Raw genomic sequence first — 19950 nt, 5'->3', positions numbered from 1 at the left:
CAATCTTCTCATTAAAATAATTGGCAGTGGAAGCTGCTTGCTCAGCCTGCATCTAAGTGTGAGATACCAAGGAACCGGCCTACAGGTAGTTGGTTCATTATGACCACGCAAAGAGAATATGGATCTATGCCATGAGAAGCTACTAAAGCATGTTGAACATTTTTGACATTGCAAGTAAAAATCTCCAGGAAACAATATTCAACTTTCTGATCAGAGATTGTGGATAAAAAATTTTAGACATCATTCAAGCAAAAGGGAAACATTCCAAGTAAAATATCTCTCAAGTTCCTTGATATTTTACTTTACAACTGCATAGGCCTGTAACAATAACATGCTTTGCATGACTTAAACTAGAAGAAACTATTTTAGTGGTTTTATTTTGGAAAAACAAAAATTTGGACTATTATCCTTTAGGAAAGTGTTCATAATATAACTTGGTAGAAAATGTTCACAGAACTATATTACACATAAATGATATATTTAACTTGCAAGAATCTGTCATTTTCTATGCCCAATAAAAACATTAACAAAATATTTTAAAAATCACCTGGAGACCTAAATGAGATGTAAAGAAAAATAATCTGATGATTTTGTTTCTGGATGTTGAGTAGTATAAAATTTTGCCAGATTAGCAGCGCTCTATCTTGAATTTAATCTTCTTCTTAAATGCTTTTATTTTTCTCATACAAATGTTATGGCATTTTTTCTGTTTTGAAAGTTAGAAGTAAAATGATAAAAATAATTAATGAATAAAGTCAACTCTGTTCCAACCAATGAGTAAAAACTATGGTTTCCTAACTCTTAGGATCAATGAATTGCATGGTATCTTTGAACCTAGAAATGGAATTTACTTAGCTCTCTGTTGTCTTAATTGTGTATATTCTCATGTCTTCATGTACATATACACTAATAAAATTATTATATTTGTTTTCTTGTAGTTGAAAGAAAATATAAAAAGGATAGTCACTGCTATTCTTTCTGACAAGAAATATTACAGAAGATAAAGACTGAACTAAATTCTACTTCTTTAAAGGTGAAGGTCATAAAAAAGAAAGAAAGAGCTCAATCATGGCAGAAACTTCCTTTCTCAAAACACAGAGAAAGAAATTGTTTTCATAAAGATGACAATTAAATCTGAGCTCCTCTGTTCTCTCACTTCCTGGAAAAATAGGTATTGCTATCTAACCAGAGGTTCTGGATAATTTCACTACCTGTTGCTTCTCTTGAAAGAAGAGAAACATCGCATCAATAAAGAGTCCTACAATCAAAGAAATATTATACAGCATTGTTTGGTGGAAAGAACACATTTATTTTACTGGTGGTAGTTATTACCACATAGATTCTTCTAGGAATAATTTCAGAAGTAACTGGGACAGCCAAAAATGTTAGAAATAAGAAGCTGGGTGATACAAGAACACTGAGGGGAATAACATACTCATGAAAAATGTGAAGACAATTTGAGCTTTCTGAGTAAAGCTAGCATTTCTTAAAATTATATAATAACTCATTTTTTGTTAGTAATTCAGACCGTGGAATAACTTTTTTAATCTGTTAAGTTTTGTAATCATTCATTTAATAATAATATCACATTTTAATTATATGTCTTATGATAGTAAGTCTATACTCTAAGAAGGGATCAGGAAGGGAGATGAGGAGAGAGGGAGAAAGGGGGGAAAAGATGGGAGGGAGGGAGAGACAAAAAAATAGAGGGAGAGAGGGAGATAGACACCAATACCAACATACAGGAAGAGAGAAAGAAGGAGAGGAGGCAGGAGAGAAGGTGGCAGAGACAATAAAGGACAGAGAGAGAGAGCCAAGGGAAGAAGAGAAGAGAGAAAGGAAAGGGAGCAGGAGGGAGAAGGGGATGAGGAGGAAGAGACAGGAGAGGAGGAAGGATACAAAGAATAGGTTCCTATTTGTTAAATTATCCTCTGATTATATACAAAATTAAAATAAATTCTTTCTTCATCCTTAAGGAACTTTTTACCACGTATGCATAATTCATAAACTGTGTGTTTTTATCAAAATGTACAGTTTTATTTCATACTATGAAGGAGTCATTTCGCAATTTTAAAAAACTATCAATATTATATTAAATAAAATTCATTTTTTCCAATTAAAACTCAGCAAACCTCTCATTTTAGTATATATAGCATGGTTTATAACAGCACTTTTGTTTCAAATAACTCTTGGATGATAGCAGTCCTCTGGCCACAACACACTTCTCCAGCACACCCAACAAACTATGAACTGAGTGTGGTGGTGGGGCTGAGCTGTCAATTCACCATCTTTCATGACATCTTAAGTTACTTGGTCAGCATGTAGGTTTGAATTCAGTGTCCTGAGCATACTAAGGATGCTCTGTATCACATGACCCCAATTTTTGCTTTAGGCTATTTTTTAGATAGTGTCTCATGCTTATGTGCCCAGTCCAGCCATGAAACTTCCTACTTATGCCTTCCACATAAATGTTGATACAGGTTTATAAGACTAGGTTCCATTTTTTATTGAAATTAAGTCTTAGTAAGAGGAGAATGTGCCAGCATTCCAGCCATATATGATTTACTAAATATTACAAACGGCAATACTATAAACAAAAAATTTACGATTTATAATTTTATTTGTATTTGGTATAGCTAGTAGAAAATTGTATATGCAGTTATTTAAGTAATTCTATAAAATTGTATTATTCCAAAATTAAAGTGAATAGCATGTTGTAGCACCATATGCTTACTGAATTCTTTTTCCAACAGACAGCATCAATTCATCTTTTACTTTCAAGTCCTTGGAGAGTTTTGGAACATCAAAAATAATAATTCAACTAACTGAGAAGGAGAATAGATGATTTGGCTGGCAAAATTCCCCAGAACACTTACAAATGCTGAAATTCTAAAATGTTTTTGACATTTAGGCAAATGCTGGTGACTTGAAAATAGGGAAGGACTTCATCAAAATTGAAATATATTTTTATCTGTTGCTAGTGTCCACCAACTCCTCTATCAGCTCATCTAAACTTCCCCTATCCAGATGAAAGGGCCCTCTTACATAGTTGCACATTCTTTCACTCGGGTTATGATGCTCACATCCTTGTCCTCAGCTGCCTGTCAACCAATAACCTGCCAAAACTCTAGTAATGGCTCAAACTGTATTTCAGGTTTTATAAGATACTCTGGAAGCTAAGAGACTTTGAAACATGAGTGTGTAGAATTGCACAGTGAAATGTTAGTCATTAATGTCACAATCCCCTCAAAAATGTCTGAAAGCAGACAGCTAGACACAGAATTTCATTAACAATTTCTCAGTACAAATATAACTTTGAATTTAAGTGAGTCTTGAAATTAAAAAAAGGCATGTGAGCGTAAACTATCACTAATCTAAAAAATCTGTCAATAACTGATTCCAAGTATATTTTATTAATGTTCACTGAAAATTATTTTCATTATGGAGACATTATGCTTCTATAATGAGGTATACAGGGTTGAAGTTGGAGAAGTAACTATCTACGGGGCTGAAGATTCTCTAAGCTACATTTTTCTAAATTTCTGACAGAACATTTTGTTGTACATTATTATTGCAACCTGTTCATTCAAATACTAATAACTCTTTGTCAGGCAATTAGAAAGAGTTATACTAAACATTTGCCTTCATCCCCAATTTCATTCACATGAATATTTTGAAAGTAAGAAGTACTAATTCCCATATTACAATACTATCACTCTACTGAACTGAAACCCCAGACATATTGTTATGTACCATTAGGCAGTTATAGTTCCTGAATTCTAAATTTCCAAGTACATGTTACCAGAATTTTAATTCTACTCTGTCAGATATGTTCCACAGAACTGAAAAAGGTAGATATTTCAGTTTTCCATAGACCTGTCAAATAATTGGTGACTTGATTGGACAAACTAATTACATTCTATACTAAAATGCTTTAATTGTTTGAACTTCAGAAGCTGCAATGCATTTTTCAGATAAACTTCCCTTTTATTATTAAAACAACCACATAATTCAAATAGAAATCATTGTTTACATTTTGACCTAAGAGTATCTTGAAGTAACTTGTACAAGGTTTTCCCCAGATTCTTGAATCTAGCAATCACAAGAACCTGAGTTCAAACTCCAGTACTGTTAACAATCACACGCACACACACACACACACACACACACACACACACACACACACACAGAGAGAGAGAGAGAGAGAGAGAGAGAGATAATACCTGATTGTCATTTCAGTGATCTTAATTTTGTTGATTTTAATGTTGACTGAACATATCTGTACAATAGCCAACACAAAAGCAACACATTAAAATGGCAGCATGTTATCATAAATATGTTCACCTGTGACTCTCTTAACCAGAACCCACTTTTTATTCCCTTTCCTCAAAATTGCTACAAATTCCCAGGAATCCTGAAACATGTCTTATGATTCTTCACTCAATGTCTTTCACTTTAAGATGTAACAAGAAGATTTTAACTGTTAGAAAATAATATAATAAAAAGTCCCAAATGGAAGACTAAACTCAAAATAGCCATGAGAATTATATAACTAACTAAATGTGTTTCCTTTTCACAAATAGACATGACTCCTCCAATGCAAAATTTAAAGTGCATACGTCAGCAAGAAAAGAGAGTCAAAGTAGGTCTTTCTCAGCCACCATCCAGTCCAAGTGAAGGATTCTAATTATAGTCATTCTCCAGCTTTCATTATACAGTTATAATAACTCTTAAAACTGACTTTCTGCATTAACTTTTTATATATTTTAAGTATTATGCTTTGCTTAATTAATTAGAAAGTCAACTATTTTAACAGGAAGTAATGCAGACATAATTTAAAGCATTTTAAATTAACAAAACCTACTTTGATATATCAAAACGAATAGTTCTAGTTTTTAGAAGCTGTCAATGAAACTCATTTTGCTTTAAGGGTTAGATCAAAGAAATACCTTTTTTTTTTTTTTTTTTTTTGTCCAGTTCTGGGCCTTAAACTCAGGGCCTGAGCACGGTCCCTGGCTTCTTTTTGCTTAAGGCTAGCACTCTGCCACTTTAGCCACAGTACCATTTCTGGCCGTTTTTTATATATGTGGTGCTGAGGAACCAAACCCAGGGCTTCAGGTATACCAGGCAAGCATACTCCACTAGGCCATATTCCCTGCCCCAAAGAAATACTTTTAAAAAGAAATGTTAACTTATAGGTAACATTTCTTTCTATGTTAAGTTCAGTTTCACCTCACCATTTTTTATATTTTTTTAATTAATTAAATTTTGTTGACAAGGTGTTGTGCAAAAGGGGTAGAGTTACATAATAGGGCAGTGAATACATTTTTTGTGATATCTTATACCGTCGTTTTTCTTTCCCTTCCCTAGATCAGGTATGCATATACACAATATCCAGTGTATTACCTCACCATTTTTTAAAACTAAATATTCTTGGGTGCAACTGTACAATATTTTCATGTAAATCATGTGTCATCATGCCGTTTTAGACAGACAACCAAAAGCAACCTGTTGCTCTGATATAATTATGTGAACAATTAAAATACCACGTTTATCATAATATATTCTAGCAGTTAAGAGGAAATTAAAACATGAACAAGAAGTACATCACAAATTGTGTTTCCAACATTCATGAACCAAAAACATTCCAAGCATTTCATCACACAATTATAATAGTAGTCATCAGAGTGCATGTTGTGTCTTCACAAACAATAGATAGACTAAGACAATTACCTGGAAACACTGTGGGGGGGATGTAAGACTAAATGTATTTCCTCCTAAATTGGCCTGAATAATGAGCTGCTTCAACTGTCTACTTGGTATATCTGGGGCAGAAGTAATATGCAGTAGCATTTATAATGCTAAGTTTTCGAACTGACTATAAGCACAAAAAAGTCACAGTTAAGCTTCCTTGTTTGAGATTATCACACACTGTTTTAGAGGAAGCATATATAATAATAATATACTTGAATAAACTGTATGTTATTAGATGTATGTGCCACTATGCCAAGTAGTAAAGTATTTTACATTCCGTTCTTGAATAATATGCTACAAGCTGAAGATGCAGCAAAAGAGATTATAGTTACTTTCTGAGTTTGAAATATAGTAAAGAAAGCATAGTTGAAGAGAAATTACCAACTGATGAATGTTACAAAGCAAAATTATATGAAATTATGCCAGATTAAAGATAGAGCTTCCTTTGAGGGATTAGTTAATTACATTTTAAGGAAGTGATGTCAAAAATGTGATGAACAATTTGGGGTTGGTGAACAAAATGAAGTTCAAAGAAAAATAAATACCTGGTATGCAAGTGGTTACAAATGTATTAACTGAAATTTGATAGATTCAAGGGAGAATTCAAACAGCGTAATCCTTTAGAAAGGCAAAGTCATAAACACTAGAAAGTAGGTACTTGAAGGAGGTGAGCTGAGGTCAAGAGAAGAGGGGGAGAGTGCAGTAAAAAATTCAATGAATATGCTACAAAATTAAGAAAAGTAAGATAAAAGGTTGGGTCTGGAGGGGTGGGTTAGAATTTGAAAGGGATGACACAGATTGAGATACATTATATTCATAAACGACTTTGTTAAATGGGAACTGCTTTGTACAACTACATAAACATCATAATAAGATAAAAGATTTTTTAAAAGGCATATTTGAGGATCTAAAGAGGTTCCTCAGAGTTGAAGAATAAAAACCATACTTCCTCAGGCTAAAGAAGTTTGTCCAACATGAGATTTCTAATGGTCTTAAATATAAGGTTTTGTTTTCTTTTGTTTTGTTTTGTCAGTCATGAGCTTTTCAGCTCAAGGCTAGTGCTGTAACATGTTGAGCCACAGCACCACTTCTAGTTTTTTGGTGGTTAACTGGAGATAAGAGTCTCAAGAACTTTCCTGCTCACGCTGGCTTTGAACTGCAACCCTCGGCTCTTTGCCTCCTGAGTAGCTAGGATTACAGGTGTGAGCCACCACTGGCAACTGGCTATAAGTTCATTCTTGTAGTAACAAAGTAATAAAGAAATATATTCATCAGATACATATTATTAAACTTACAAATATCACTTTTGAATCTCTGGTATGAATTTTATAACGTTGAATCTCACTCTACAAATCCAGCTGAAGGCAACTAAAGTTGGCTTGTTAATGTTGGCTAATTAAAGAATAGAGAAAAGATCCAAACTATATTTAAGAAGAAGGATTAGTGGTACTCTGTTATTTTCAGCTGTGGAGACTTAACAATAAGGTCTACAATATTTTCTTAAATTTCTCTATTGACTAACAGAAAAAAACATAGAGAGACCTGCAAAAAATGACGTGTTTGAAGACATAAAATATATTTATATAGATGGAATTCATTCATATGAACACCATGCCACCAAAGTGCATCCTTAGCAAATCTGAACATAAATTTGATTATCTAAATAAAATTTGATAATATGATAACATAAATTAGATTATTATCAAGGTCAAGGAGACCTTGAAAAATATGCAAAACATAGACTAAGGGGACAAAATATTACAATTTAAAAAATAAAAGATCAGGGTATTTCAAACCGGGTTTTATGTCTAACATGAAACTAGAATTTCCATTTCAAAAGAATTAGTATTATACAAATTTGCTTCAATGCTTTGATCAAAAAGTATTCATTAAAGGGGGGCTGGGGATATGGCCTAGTGGCAAGAGTGCCTGCCTCATATACATGAGGCCCTGGGTTCAATTCCCCAGCTCCACATATACAGAAAATGGCCAGAAGTGACACTGTGGCTCAAGTGGCAGAGTGCTAGCCTTGAGCAAAAAGAATCCAGGGACAGTGCTCAGGCCCTGAGTCCAAGCCCCAGGACTGGCCAAAAAAAAAAAAAAGTATTCATTAAAGGAGGTCTCTTAATTCTAACAAATATGTAAGTACACCCTGACGCACCATGCTAATCTTATCCTAAGAGCCTTAATACTTTCTGTCCAAAAGGACTCATCAAATCACTTTAGAGTATCCATTAAAAAAAACACATTCAAAAACAGTATAATACTGAAAACAATTCTCTAGGAATAAAATTAATTCTTTACAGAAGTAATTTAAAACTCTATATCTGCAGAAGAAAGCTTACAAAAATAATTTTTACATATGTGAATAGCTATTGACATTTAATTTAAAAAAACTAAATAGGCAATTTAATATAAACTAAAGAAGTAAAAGTTATTCATTTCAAAAATGACACTTTGTATTATTTTAGACTATAGGACCCTCAAGTAACATAACCAATAGAGGACACCTAGTGGTCTTTCACAGAAGCAATATTTGCAGATAATGTCGGGTCACACTAGATATTAGGAGATATTCTAACCTGAGAAGATTGCAGCAGTTTTACAAATATTATAGATATAAACCAGTTTAATATATTTCAAGTGATGTCCACATATCTTGTTTCATTTGAACTTCTAAACTGTACTACTGCCAGGTACCAGTGGCTCAGCCTGTAATCCTAGCTACTCAAGAGACTGAGATCTGAGGATCAAGGTTCAAAGTCAGCCAGGGCAGGAAAGTCCAGGCTTACTTCCACTAAACTCTTCAGAAAAAGCCAGAGTGTTACTGTGGCTCAAATGATAAGAGCATTGTCCTTCAGCAAAAGAAGCTCAGGGAGAGTGCCCAGTCCCCGAATTTAAGCCCCAGAACTGACCAAAATAAAAAACAAAACCCATGCTCCTTTGGGCAGGCATAAAAACTCATTCTACAAGATTCTCCTTGGGGTAGAAGGAAAATAAAGGTAAACTTAGAAACTATACCCATATATAACCTGTAATATATAATCAAGTCCATACCAAGAAAAAAAATCAAAATTTTCAGCAAAATTGATATTTACGTGTAAAACACTACAAAATAGGTTTCTTAGAAATAGTTATCCTATGTATTTACTGACATACATATTTTAAAGATAAGTGTATCTGGAAGCATTAACATTCTTTCAGCTATCCTGCCTGAGAAAACTATGAAAAAACATCTAGTACGTGATAAAGCTCCTTCCTTGTTGGTAATATTAGCTCTAAACAGCCTCCATCTCACTGGATAGAGCATTAAAGTATAAATCTTTTGCCTAAAATGATTCATTGACACCCTATTACATACATTATTAGTACAAATTCCAGCCTATGTATCCAAACTCACTTTGGAGATGCACTATTATTTGCTCTTCTAGTCCGCTTTTAACTCTTTTTCTATCAAAATGCACTCCTCTGCCTGGCTCATTTGCTCATTTTGATAATACAGATTTCAGCCTGAAGACTAAACTCAAATAACTACGAAGGCCTCTACTTGTGCAAAAGAAACTGTCATTCACTACTTCCTGCATCCAACTACTTATTACATACTATGTATGTTTGTTTCTTATCTGCTTTTTCCACAAAACTTTCATCTTCTTTTTTCACAGTATGTAGAAACCTCCATACATAGTAGAACCTTCATTAATAGTAGACTCTTCAATGAAGGATTGGGAGTAAACAATGATTACTTCCTTGTGGTAATTTAGTGAATTTAGTACTTGGAGGATTGGTAAGCTCTAGGTTTTTGTTTTGTTTTGTTTTGTTTTTAGTAAATACCAGGGAAAAATTGACAGTAACTCTTGCCCATATATGTGCATGTTCAGGAAAAGGAAAGGAAATGCATATAATTAAGTAGTCTGGACAAATGTATATGCAAAGGCCAATAAAATATTTTATTGTTAAAAAATACTGTTATGGTTGAGACAATTAGATATGAGTTTGGATCTGATATCTAAGAAAAAATACAAAATAAAGATAGGATTTGTAGGAACCATAATAAAACTAGAATACAAACAGTATGATTTGTTGGTGCAAATATGAAGTGACAGTGGTGAGACTAAAAGCAGTGGGTTGGAGAGCCTTGGAGGCACTGCAAAGAAATGCAGATTTGATGTGATTGGCAATAGGGAGCTTCTATAAATTATACTCCAGGGCAGGCTTAGGACCCTGCTATTTGCTTATGGCATGTATCCAAAACTTACGGGTTTTGGGGGGCTGGGAATATGGCCTAGTGGCAAGAGTGCTTGCCTCTTATACATGAAGCCCTGGGTTCGATTCCCCAGCACCACATATACAGAAAATGGCCAGAAGTGGCGCTGTGGCTCAAGTGGCAGAGTGCTAGCCTTGAGCAAAAAGAAGCCAGGGACAGTGCTCAGGCCCTGAGTCCAAGGCCCAGGACTGGCCAAAAAAAAAAACAAAAAAAACTTACGGGTTTTTGAAGAGATTAAAATATACATTACATAATTATAAATAGACAACTTAGAGTTATTTTTTTATTCCACATCAATTTTAATGGTCAAAATCAAAGCAGAAAGTAAAGTTTGCATTCACTCCCTAAGGACTAAATTTCCTTATTAATGCTCTGTTGCTAAATGTAATTTGTAGATTATGCCAATCATTAAAGCAACATAAAAACCTATATTAATTCCTAGAAATGTGTTACTATGCTTTTGACTTATAATAAGAACAAAACCACAACTCCTCTTTCCTGTCTTAAAATTTACATAATTTATTGTTCCATGCATAAAATCTACACAAGGGAGGTTAAAAATAAAATATTTGTAATCTAGGAAGCAATAACTACTATACAAATGCATGTTTTGTCACGTTTTACATTGCACACAAAAATTTTTACCTATGACATTGATTCTTACCAATGGGTATAGTGTGGTATTTCTAATTTTATTTTTTGTTTTACTTAATTTTTATTTATATCGCCCAAGCTGACCTGGAAATTACAATCCTCTAGACCTAAATTCTCAAGTAGCTGGGATTACGGGCATGTTCCAAAATGCCTGGCACGAAGTGTCATTTTTTCTTTTCAATTAACCTTTCCCAAATCTCCGAGAATTTCAGGGGTCATCTCTCTGACAAAATCACTGAGGTCAGCAGCTGGGGCACTTGAGTTGTGGGAACTCTTCACTTACACAAACTGAAAAAGAAAAATCCTATTTACTAAACACTTAATCTAGGCTTTATCTCTTCAGTGGCCAGTGATTGATACAAATTGTTAATAATATTCCACTGATTTCCAGAGTTGGTTTTTTTCTCCATAGGTCTCTTTTAGGAAGATTACACAGAATGATTCTATGTGTGATAGTAGTCTGTTCTGGATCCATGTCACACTTGAAATACCGCAAAAATAGCAGCAACACTGAATTAAAACATTTTTTTTCCTAAAACCAAAATACAAGATTGAAAAAGACTTACCTCAGTTTTCTGGTAGTTACAGGAAAAGGAATTTTCTGTCCTGATTTATATAAATTGCATCAAATTTTTTCACTTTCCCTTGTAATATATATAAAGTTGCAGTCTAGTGTCAGTGAACTCTATTTTTGCATTCTAAAGCCATTGATCTTATAATTGGTTCCTGCAAACCACTTCTCTCCTGACATCATAAAACCACAGTATTTCTAAGCTACATGGCCAGCAATGAGCCATTACACGTTGCTTTCTGTATGAGCCCTTACATTTAACTTTAGTAATTCCATAAGTGCTAAATGTTAAACTTACTGTATTTCATTCATAACATTTTTCTAATTTATTTGGCTTCAGAGACTCTTTTTTTTCAGTCAAACTGATTCAGGGCAGGAAAAAAAATTTATCATCGACAGTGGAAGCAGTTTCTTATGGAAGGCAGCTGCTTTCCTCAGGAATGATTCATTTGGAACAGTGGCAGCTTCCAGACCTCACATATTACTTCCTCAAATTTGCTGAATTTAGCATTAGCCAGCTTGATACTAAAACACTCAGAACTCAAAGACATGTGGGTGAACTTACATCTTCCTCTGCAGTCTTATTCCAAAAGCTCGCAGAGCTACTTCTTCAGATTAAGTTGTTTTATTTCTACTTGCAAACACATCCTGGTGGCATTTTAAAAAATCAGGTAGAGATGTGCCAGTTTGGGAACCATTCAAGTTTCTTTGTGATTATAAGTTTGAATCATGTAGGTGGAATAATGAATCTGTACTGAATTATGGATTGTGAATCTGTTTCTTCTTTAGTGATATCACTTACAGGCATTAAATATCCATGACAGAGGTTGATATTATATAGGCATATCATATGATCAGAGAACATTCTTCTCCTAAATGAATTGATAGATCATTTATACCAAGGTCATTTATTTATAAGAAAGATCTTGCCAACTCACAGTTCTGTCCTGAATGTGTTTAGTTACCTGTTTGTAAGTGCATATTAGATTGCATTTTACAACAACAATGCCAGACAGCTGAAGCTCCTGGATTACATTATGGCATCTTTACAAGCCAGTCATGTCGCACAAATCTAGGTCTCTGTGACCACTGCCAGGAACAGAGGACATTGGTGTTAAAGTGTCTGCTTCTCTGACCACATGTTCTGCTGTGTTATCTGATAGGATACCATCTGTTCATCCTGCTGCCATTCTCTAGGGTTAAAACTGAAAAGCATTAAAAATAGTCACACTGCCTACTGTATTTTTAATTGACTGAGTCATTTTGTCAGTGACTTTTGAATCAGGCCATTCATTAAAATACTTTTGAAGCTTTGTTTCAAGATGGCTTTGATCACTTCTGTTAGGTTGTGTGAACCATAGCTACACTTACAAAAAGTTGCCTACTTTTTTTAATACAATCTAAAAAGTGACTGGGCATTAAAATATTAATAATTAAGTATATAGATTAGAGTAAGAGCTTTGTTTTGCAGGTGAAAAGCATTAACTCTGGAGTCAGACTGCCATGTTAAAAGCCCAGTCCCATCTTGTATTATCTCTCTGAATCTGGACAAGTACTTTATTGTGCTTAAACATCCTCACCAATAAACAGGTATAAAAAATTGTATTTAACTCATGGACTTGTTAGGGAGATTCAGTGAATTAATCCATGTAATCTTCAGTCATAATGTTAGACATATAATAAATCCTCAATAAATACCAGTCTTTATTATCTGCAACCATTTGGTTTTAAATTGATCTCCAATTAGGACAAATCACTTTTGAGAACTGAACATTTTAGATAGTATGTGCTACAGAGAGAAAAATACAAATGGGTCCAATTTCTTAAATGTACTTCATTTAACTTCAAATACATTCCATAACTGTATTTTAAGAATAATCCATTTTATGCCTTTTCATCAGTGTTTTAGGCAGTGTTTTGTTATTGCATGTGATTTCCTGAAATCCTGCGAACCAAATATCGAGATCATCACAAAAACATACAGAAGGCAAAAAAAAAAACTTCCATTTTGACTTGTTTAAAAGCATAATTCATACTGAAAAAATGCTAGCAAGCATTTCTGTAAAGAGAAATATAACAATGCACAGTCAGTGGGCTGCTTTCATTAGGGCAAGTTTAGGAACTCTAAGGATCTCGTTTACTCTCAATTTTGTGTCAAAATAAGATTCAGATTATATTTTATCCAAAATGGCAAATATAGAAAGAAAATAAAGGTAGAAAAGTTGGCTTACTGATTGTGGATGAGGGACATAAACTCATTTGCTATTGATGACAGTGCATTTAGCTTTAGTCCTCAGGAATCTCCAGTGGGCATTTTTGCCAGTTCTACCCACAGCCTGTGAGCAGCAGATGCCCTCGTCAGCAACATTAGGGTCTGCCTGGCCAGATTCACTCCATTTAGTCCCTGTACTATTTGTTTTCTGTGTAGTAATTTCCCTCCTGTGCATTCTGCCTTCCAATATTATGAAATGAACTCACTGGGATAAACTATAATAACTTACTGTGAGTAAAGCATAACCATGAGCAAAATTAACAGGGTAAAACCAAAGTGGCCATATGACTATATGACTTAGAAATATGCAAAACAACATTTTTCCTCTTCAAATATAAATTCAATGAAGTTTCTACGTTACAGGAAACAAATATCACACTATCTTTTTTGTCAAATTATCTTTAAGTAGTTCACACTATCTTTTTGAAGGTAATTATACACTGGATTATCAAGCACACTCTACACCTTTGTCAAAGATGGTACTTCAAATAGTAGCACAAATAAAAAGATTCCCCCAAAGTACAAGGCTTGCATTGAGTTGGATAATGATTTAATTAAACCATATTTGTTTTATATATACTAAATTGGCATCATAGCATTATTTCATATCCACTATTTTCAGTTGACTCAAAGCTTGTATTTTATCATCCTTCAGAGACACAAATAAAATCACTATGCTCCCAAAAAGAGTGCTCAAAGAACTTTTTTCTACTCAAATTTCATGTAACTCATTAGAATAGGACAATCATAATGCAACAGTCATGTCCAAACAATGATAATAAAATCTCATGACACTGTGAGAAAGAAAATGTGTAACTTACCTCTTCCCACTGATGTATATATCTAATTAATCTTGAAAGTCGTAATAAACGCAACAGGCTGAGAATTTTTGTAAATCTCACAATGCGAAGGGCTCTGGCTGTCTTGTAAACCTCGGAATCCATTCCTTTTTCTACGATAAGAAAGATATAATCCACTGGTATTGATGAGATAAAGTCCACCACAAACCAGCTTTTTAAGTAATTCATCTTGATCACTTTAGGGTCCAGAATGATTTCAGAACTGTCTTCATTGACAGTCCCAGTCCTAAAATTCATAATCAGGTCCAATAGGAAAACGGTATCTGATGCCACATTAAAAATAATCCACGGTGTTGTGGTTTGCTCTGTAAAGAATGTGATCCCAACTGGTATGATGACGAGATTTCCAACCATCATTATAAGCATTATTAAATCCCAATAAAACCTACAAGAAACAAAAATATCACATTTTAACACGTGGAAGGTAATCATCTAGCTCTCCTCTCATAAAAATTAATACTGGTTTATTAATACTGGTTAAATATCAAAGTAAAAGAATGGAGAATTGGCTTTTTTTTTTTCTTTTTGCCAGTCATGGTGCTTAGACTCAGAATCAGGACCTGAGCATTGTCTCTGGCTTCTATTTGTTCAAGCCTAGCATTCTGGCCTTTTGTTTTTCTTTTTGCCAGTCATGGTGCTTAGACTCAGGACCTGAGCATTGTCCCTGGCTTTTTGTTCAATGCTAGCACTCTACATCTTGAGTCACAGCGCCACTTCTGGCTGCAATCAAACCCAAGGATTCACACAGGCTAGGCAAGCACTCTACTGCTAAACCACATTCCCAGCCAGAGAATTGTTTTTAAAAACATATATAAATTTTTCCAATGACTGAGTATTCATTTCTAAGTAAAAACAGTATATCCTTACACCAATGCATTATTACACAATACGTTGTAATAGAATTCAAGAATAGCTATGCCCATATTTTTATAATAGAAAAGTAAAAGAAATTCCCTAGTATGATTAAACAAAATATGGAGAAACAAGGAACAAATACAAAATAAACCTTTAAAATCTGCCTCTGGTAAAACACCTTTGAAGTATTAGGGAATATTTTGTGTATCAATTTCCCAGCCATACATAAGAATAAAAGTAGTCAAGAAACATTTGGACAACGCATACATTAGCACAAACTTAAAGTTACTATTACTTTTAGTGATGATTGACTCCTAGGATAAAAGGTACTAATACCTGAGAAAAATTGTAAAAAATTCTTTTCTACTAGTTTCTAGCCCAAGGATTTTTTTTCTCAAATTTTTATTATCAAACTGACGTACAGAGAGGTTACAGTATCATACGTTGGGCATTGGATACATTTCTTGTACTGTTTGTTGCCTTGTCCCTCATGCCCCCCTCCCTCCCCCCCTTTCCCTCCCCCCCCCAGGTGTTCAGTTCACTTACACCAAACAGTTTTGCAAGTATTGCTTTTGTAGTTATTTCTCTTTTTTTACCCTGTGTCTCTCGAATTTGGTATTCCCTTTGAATTTCCTACTTCCAATACCAGTAAACACGGTTTCCAATATACTCAGATAAGATTACAGAGATAGTGTAGGTACAAACATAGGAAGGTGATACAAAACATCATCAATAATAGAAACTACACATACACATAGGACGTTGAAAGTAGTTACAACTGTGATATATCACTTGTTTCCATAACACTGCTGAACCATCAGTGGATCATTGAAGAAATTAAAACAGAAATTCAAATGTTTATGGACTTCAACCAAGTTGAGGGTACAAAGTACCAGCTCCTTTGGGACACAGCAAAGGCAGTACTCAGAGGAAAATTTATATCTCTGAGTACATACATCAACAAACTGGAGAAACAGCAACTCAGTAATTTAAGGAAGCACCTTAATTTTCTGGAGAGAGAACAGCAAGCCAAACCCCAAGTCAATAGATGGAAGCAAATAATTAAAATCAAATCAGAATTAAATCAATTAGAGACGAAAAAAACCATCGAAAGAATCAACAAAACAAAGAGTTGGTTCTTTGAAAAAATCAACAAGATAGACAGACCCCTGGCAAACCTGACCAAAGAACGAAGGCAGCACACTCAAATAAACAAGATAAGAGATGAAACAGGTAGCATCACCACAGAAATAACCGAAATTCAGAAAATAATAAGGGACTATTTTGCAAACCTTTATGCCAACAAATTCGAGAACTTGGAAGAAATGGATGATTTCCTAGAAAAAATTGATACCCCCAAACTCAACTATGAAGACTTAAACCTTCTAAACAGACCCATATCCAGTATTGAAATAGAAACAGCAATAAATGATCTCCCATCCAAGAAAAGCCCAGGTCCAGATGGATTCACCGCAGAATTCTACAAGGCCTTCAAAACAGAACTCACTCCAATATTTCTCAAACTCTTCAATGAAATTGAAAGAGAACGTTCACTGCCAGACTCATTTTATGAAGCCAGTATAACCCTCATCCCAAAACCAGGCAGAGACTCATCACGGAAAGAGGACTACAGACCAATCTCCCTGATGAACATAGATGCAAAAATTCTCAACAAAATTCTGGCCAATCGACTTCAACAGGTCATCAAAAAAATCATACACCACGATCAAACTGGATTCATCCCAGGGATGCAAAGCTGGTTTAATATACGCAAGTCAATTAATGTAATCCACCACATCAACCGGAGCAAGGTAAAGAACCACATGGTTTTATCAATGGATGCGGAAAAAGCGTTCGATAAAATCCAGCACCCATTTATGCTAAAAGCCCTGGAAAAACTGGGATTCCAGGGAACATTCCTGAATATAATCAAGGCAGTTTATGACAAACCAACAGCAAGCATAACTCTAAATGGTGAAAAACTAAAGCCATTCCCTTTAAAATCAGGAACAAGGCAGGGATGTCCACTCTCTCCCCTGCTCTTCAACATAGTACTAGAATTCCTAGCCAGAGCAATTAGGCAAGAAGAGAATATAAAGGGGATCCAAATAGGAAAAGATGAAGTTAAACTTTCTCTCTTCGCAGATGACATGATCCTATACCTAAAGAATCCCATAGACTCTACCCCCAAGCTACTAGAGCTGATCCAAAACTTTGGCAAAGTTGCAGGATATAAAATAAACCTTCAAAAATCAACGGCCTTTCTCTATGCTAGCCCAAGGATTACATATACATCTTTCACTTTGGATATTTTACTCCTACTTCTGTTAAGCCTTACTTATATTTTACAGACCAGTACATGAATATGTCAGTTATCCATTATGCACTGGCAAAGTAAATTAAAGGTTTCTTTTTATAAATCACTCAATAGAAATGCAAATTGTGTCATCTAATACATTAAGGACAGAAAATAGATGCAGTAGAACAGATGTGATACTGTAATAGCTACTTTACAAAGAAATGACATCACTGAACTCTAAAATGAAATCATGTTTGCCATGAGGATTTTAACTTCTGATTGTTCCTATCAGTCTTCTGTGAGCTTCTTTCTCTGCCTCTCCTTGAAGGGGGAACCTGGTGTGACACACAGACTTTTTATCATTATTCTTCATCTGTTCCTTGGGCAATGTTATAGATTCAATCCAAGCATCAATGATTTATTTGTACCTTATGACTCTAAAAACTTTCTCTCCAGTCTACTATTGTTTTCTAGCCCTTCAGATCCTCATACTGTACAAGCTATTCAATTTATTCTCTTGCATAGCTCACACCTCACCTAAGGCAGCATGCCTAAGCTCAAATTCCTAATATCACTAGGAGTGAGAAATTATGGTACATATACACAATGGAATTCTACGCTTATATCAGAAAGAATGGCATTGCCCCATTCATAAGGAAAGGGAAAGACCTGGAAAAAAATCATACTAAGTGAAGTGAGCCAGACCCAAAGAAACATAAACTCTGTGGTCTCACTTATTGTTAATAATTAGGATATGTCTAGGATATTCCTAGCAGATGATCATAATAGTTCAATAGCTATCCACATATGATCATATAAGATGGCATTAACAGACGAGATCGGGCGCGTTCAGGGTGGTATGGCCGTAGACAGATGGCACTAACAGAAATGATCTCCAAAATATGGAAACAAAGTGGTTTATCATTGGTGTTGTCATTTTCAAAGCATCGTGTGAAAATATTTCTTTTATCTTCTGTTCATCTTCCCTATGATTTAGCCCCTGTTGCCACTAGTATTAGATTCCAGTACCCTAGGTATAACATTAAAATGGTTAGACAAAGGGTAAATGGAAAACCAATGTAACATCAGTAATTACAACACAATATGTTGAAACTAACTGTACAACTTGGGGTAGTTGAAGAGGAGGAAAGGAGAGAGAAAATGAGGGAAGGGGTAGCAAGTTGCACAGGAAATATACTCACTGTGTACTTGCAACTGTAAAACCTCTATACTTCAACTTGACAATAATTTTTTTAATTTAGACATTTTTGAAAGAAAACAAATATTTCATCACTCTTAATCAATAGAGATAAAAAATAACACATAATTCATTCCTTACTATAGTGTTTATCATACAACATCCTTTTATGATGTATACTGAAGTAATGGATATTTCAGTATTGGTATGAATTTGCCTTAATCCTTATGATTCTCTTTTAAAGTGTCATTGAGTCAAAGCATAAACATAGATCTGGTTCTGAACTTTGTGTATTATACTGTCTTTTGTTGAGACGTACATATTCCTTAGGCATCCACAGAAAAAGAAGAAACTATTCATTGTAGTATTATGATAGAATTCTGTGATTTCTTAAAGAAATATCTGTCCCTGAAAAGTGGCTTCGTGTGAGAGGGCAACAAAATCACATTTTGTCACCATTCATGCCTATGGATAACACAGGTCATTTCCACTCTACATACTCACTGACCCATTAATGCATTTAAATCACATGTTGATAATGAGTTTCTTCAGTTCCTTGTGAGTTTCTTATTTTTAATTTGATGAACAATGTGTTTAAAGTGGCTGGGATTCATTTGCCAAATACTCTCTGTTTTGACACATACACTGCCAGTCCCATTATCAGCATCACTTGCATAGAAAAGCACTTGTTATAAATGACGCACCTACAATAAAGTGTCATTATCATCCATGGTGTACACATTAGGGTTCACCCTTGGCCTTAGTGTGGTTCACTCTACGGAGATGAGGTAATTTTTAGTGACGTGTACATAACTACATGTACGCATAACACATAAATGAGTAATGTTACTGTCTCCAAATTTCTCTGTACTCCCTGCCTACTCATTTCTCTGTTTCTACAATCTTTAGTTTTGTACAAAAAATTAGAAGCAATATTTCAGTTTGTTCCCTATTTTTCACTTTTGCTTTGGTTGATATTTTTCTTTTTCTCTAATTACTACATATTTTAAGTTGCTTCAAGTTCAAACTGTATCCCAGGGCTGGGAAGACATCCTAGTGGTAAAGTGCTTACCTCATGTACATGAAGCCCTGGGTTCGATTCCTCAGTGCCACATAAACAGAAAAGGCCAGAAGTGGTACTCTGGCTCAAGTGGTAGGGTGCTAGCCTTGAGCAAAGAAGAAGATGAAGAAGAAGACGAAGAAGAAGACGAAGAAGAAGAAGA

The 19950-nt window shown here is 34.6% G+C and overlaps 1 protein-coding gene across 1 annotated transcript in view; it reads right to left on the bottom strand.

Annotated features, from left to right (window-relative positions):
* The window catches only part of Hcn1 (hyperpolarization activated cyclic nucleotide gated potassium channel 1), a 336525-nt gene that overhangs the window by 264399 nt on the left and 52176 nt on the right, over positions 1–19950 (bottom strand). The window contains exon 2 of the mRNA XM_048368455.1: positions 14337–14760. Within this exon, the coding sequence (XP_048224412.1) occupies positions 14337–14760 (424 nt within the window). The remainder of the gene's footprint in view (positions 1–14336; positions 14761–19950) is intronic.

This window comes from Perognathus longimembris, chromosome 19 (genome assembly GCF_023159225.1).
Source record: "Perognathus longimembris pacificus isolate PPM17 chromosome 19, ASM2315922v1, whole genome shotgun sequence".
Taxonomy (NCBI): Eukaryota; Metazoa; Chordata; class Mammalia; order Rodentia; family Heteromyidae; genus Perognathus; species Perognathus longimembris.
This window is presented reverse-complemented; position numbering and strand designations above follow the sequence as displayed.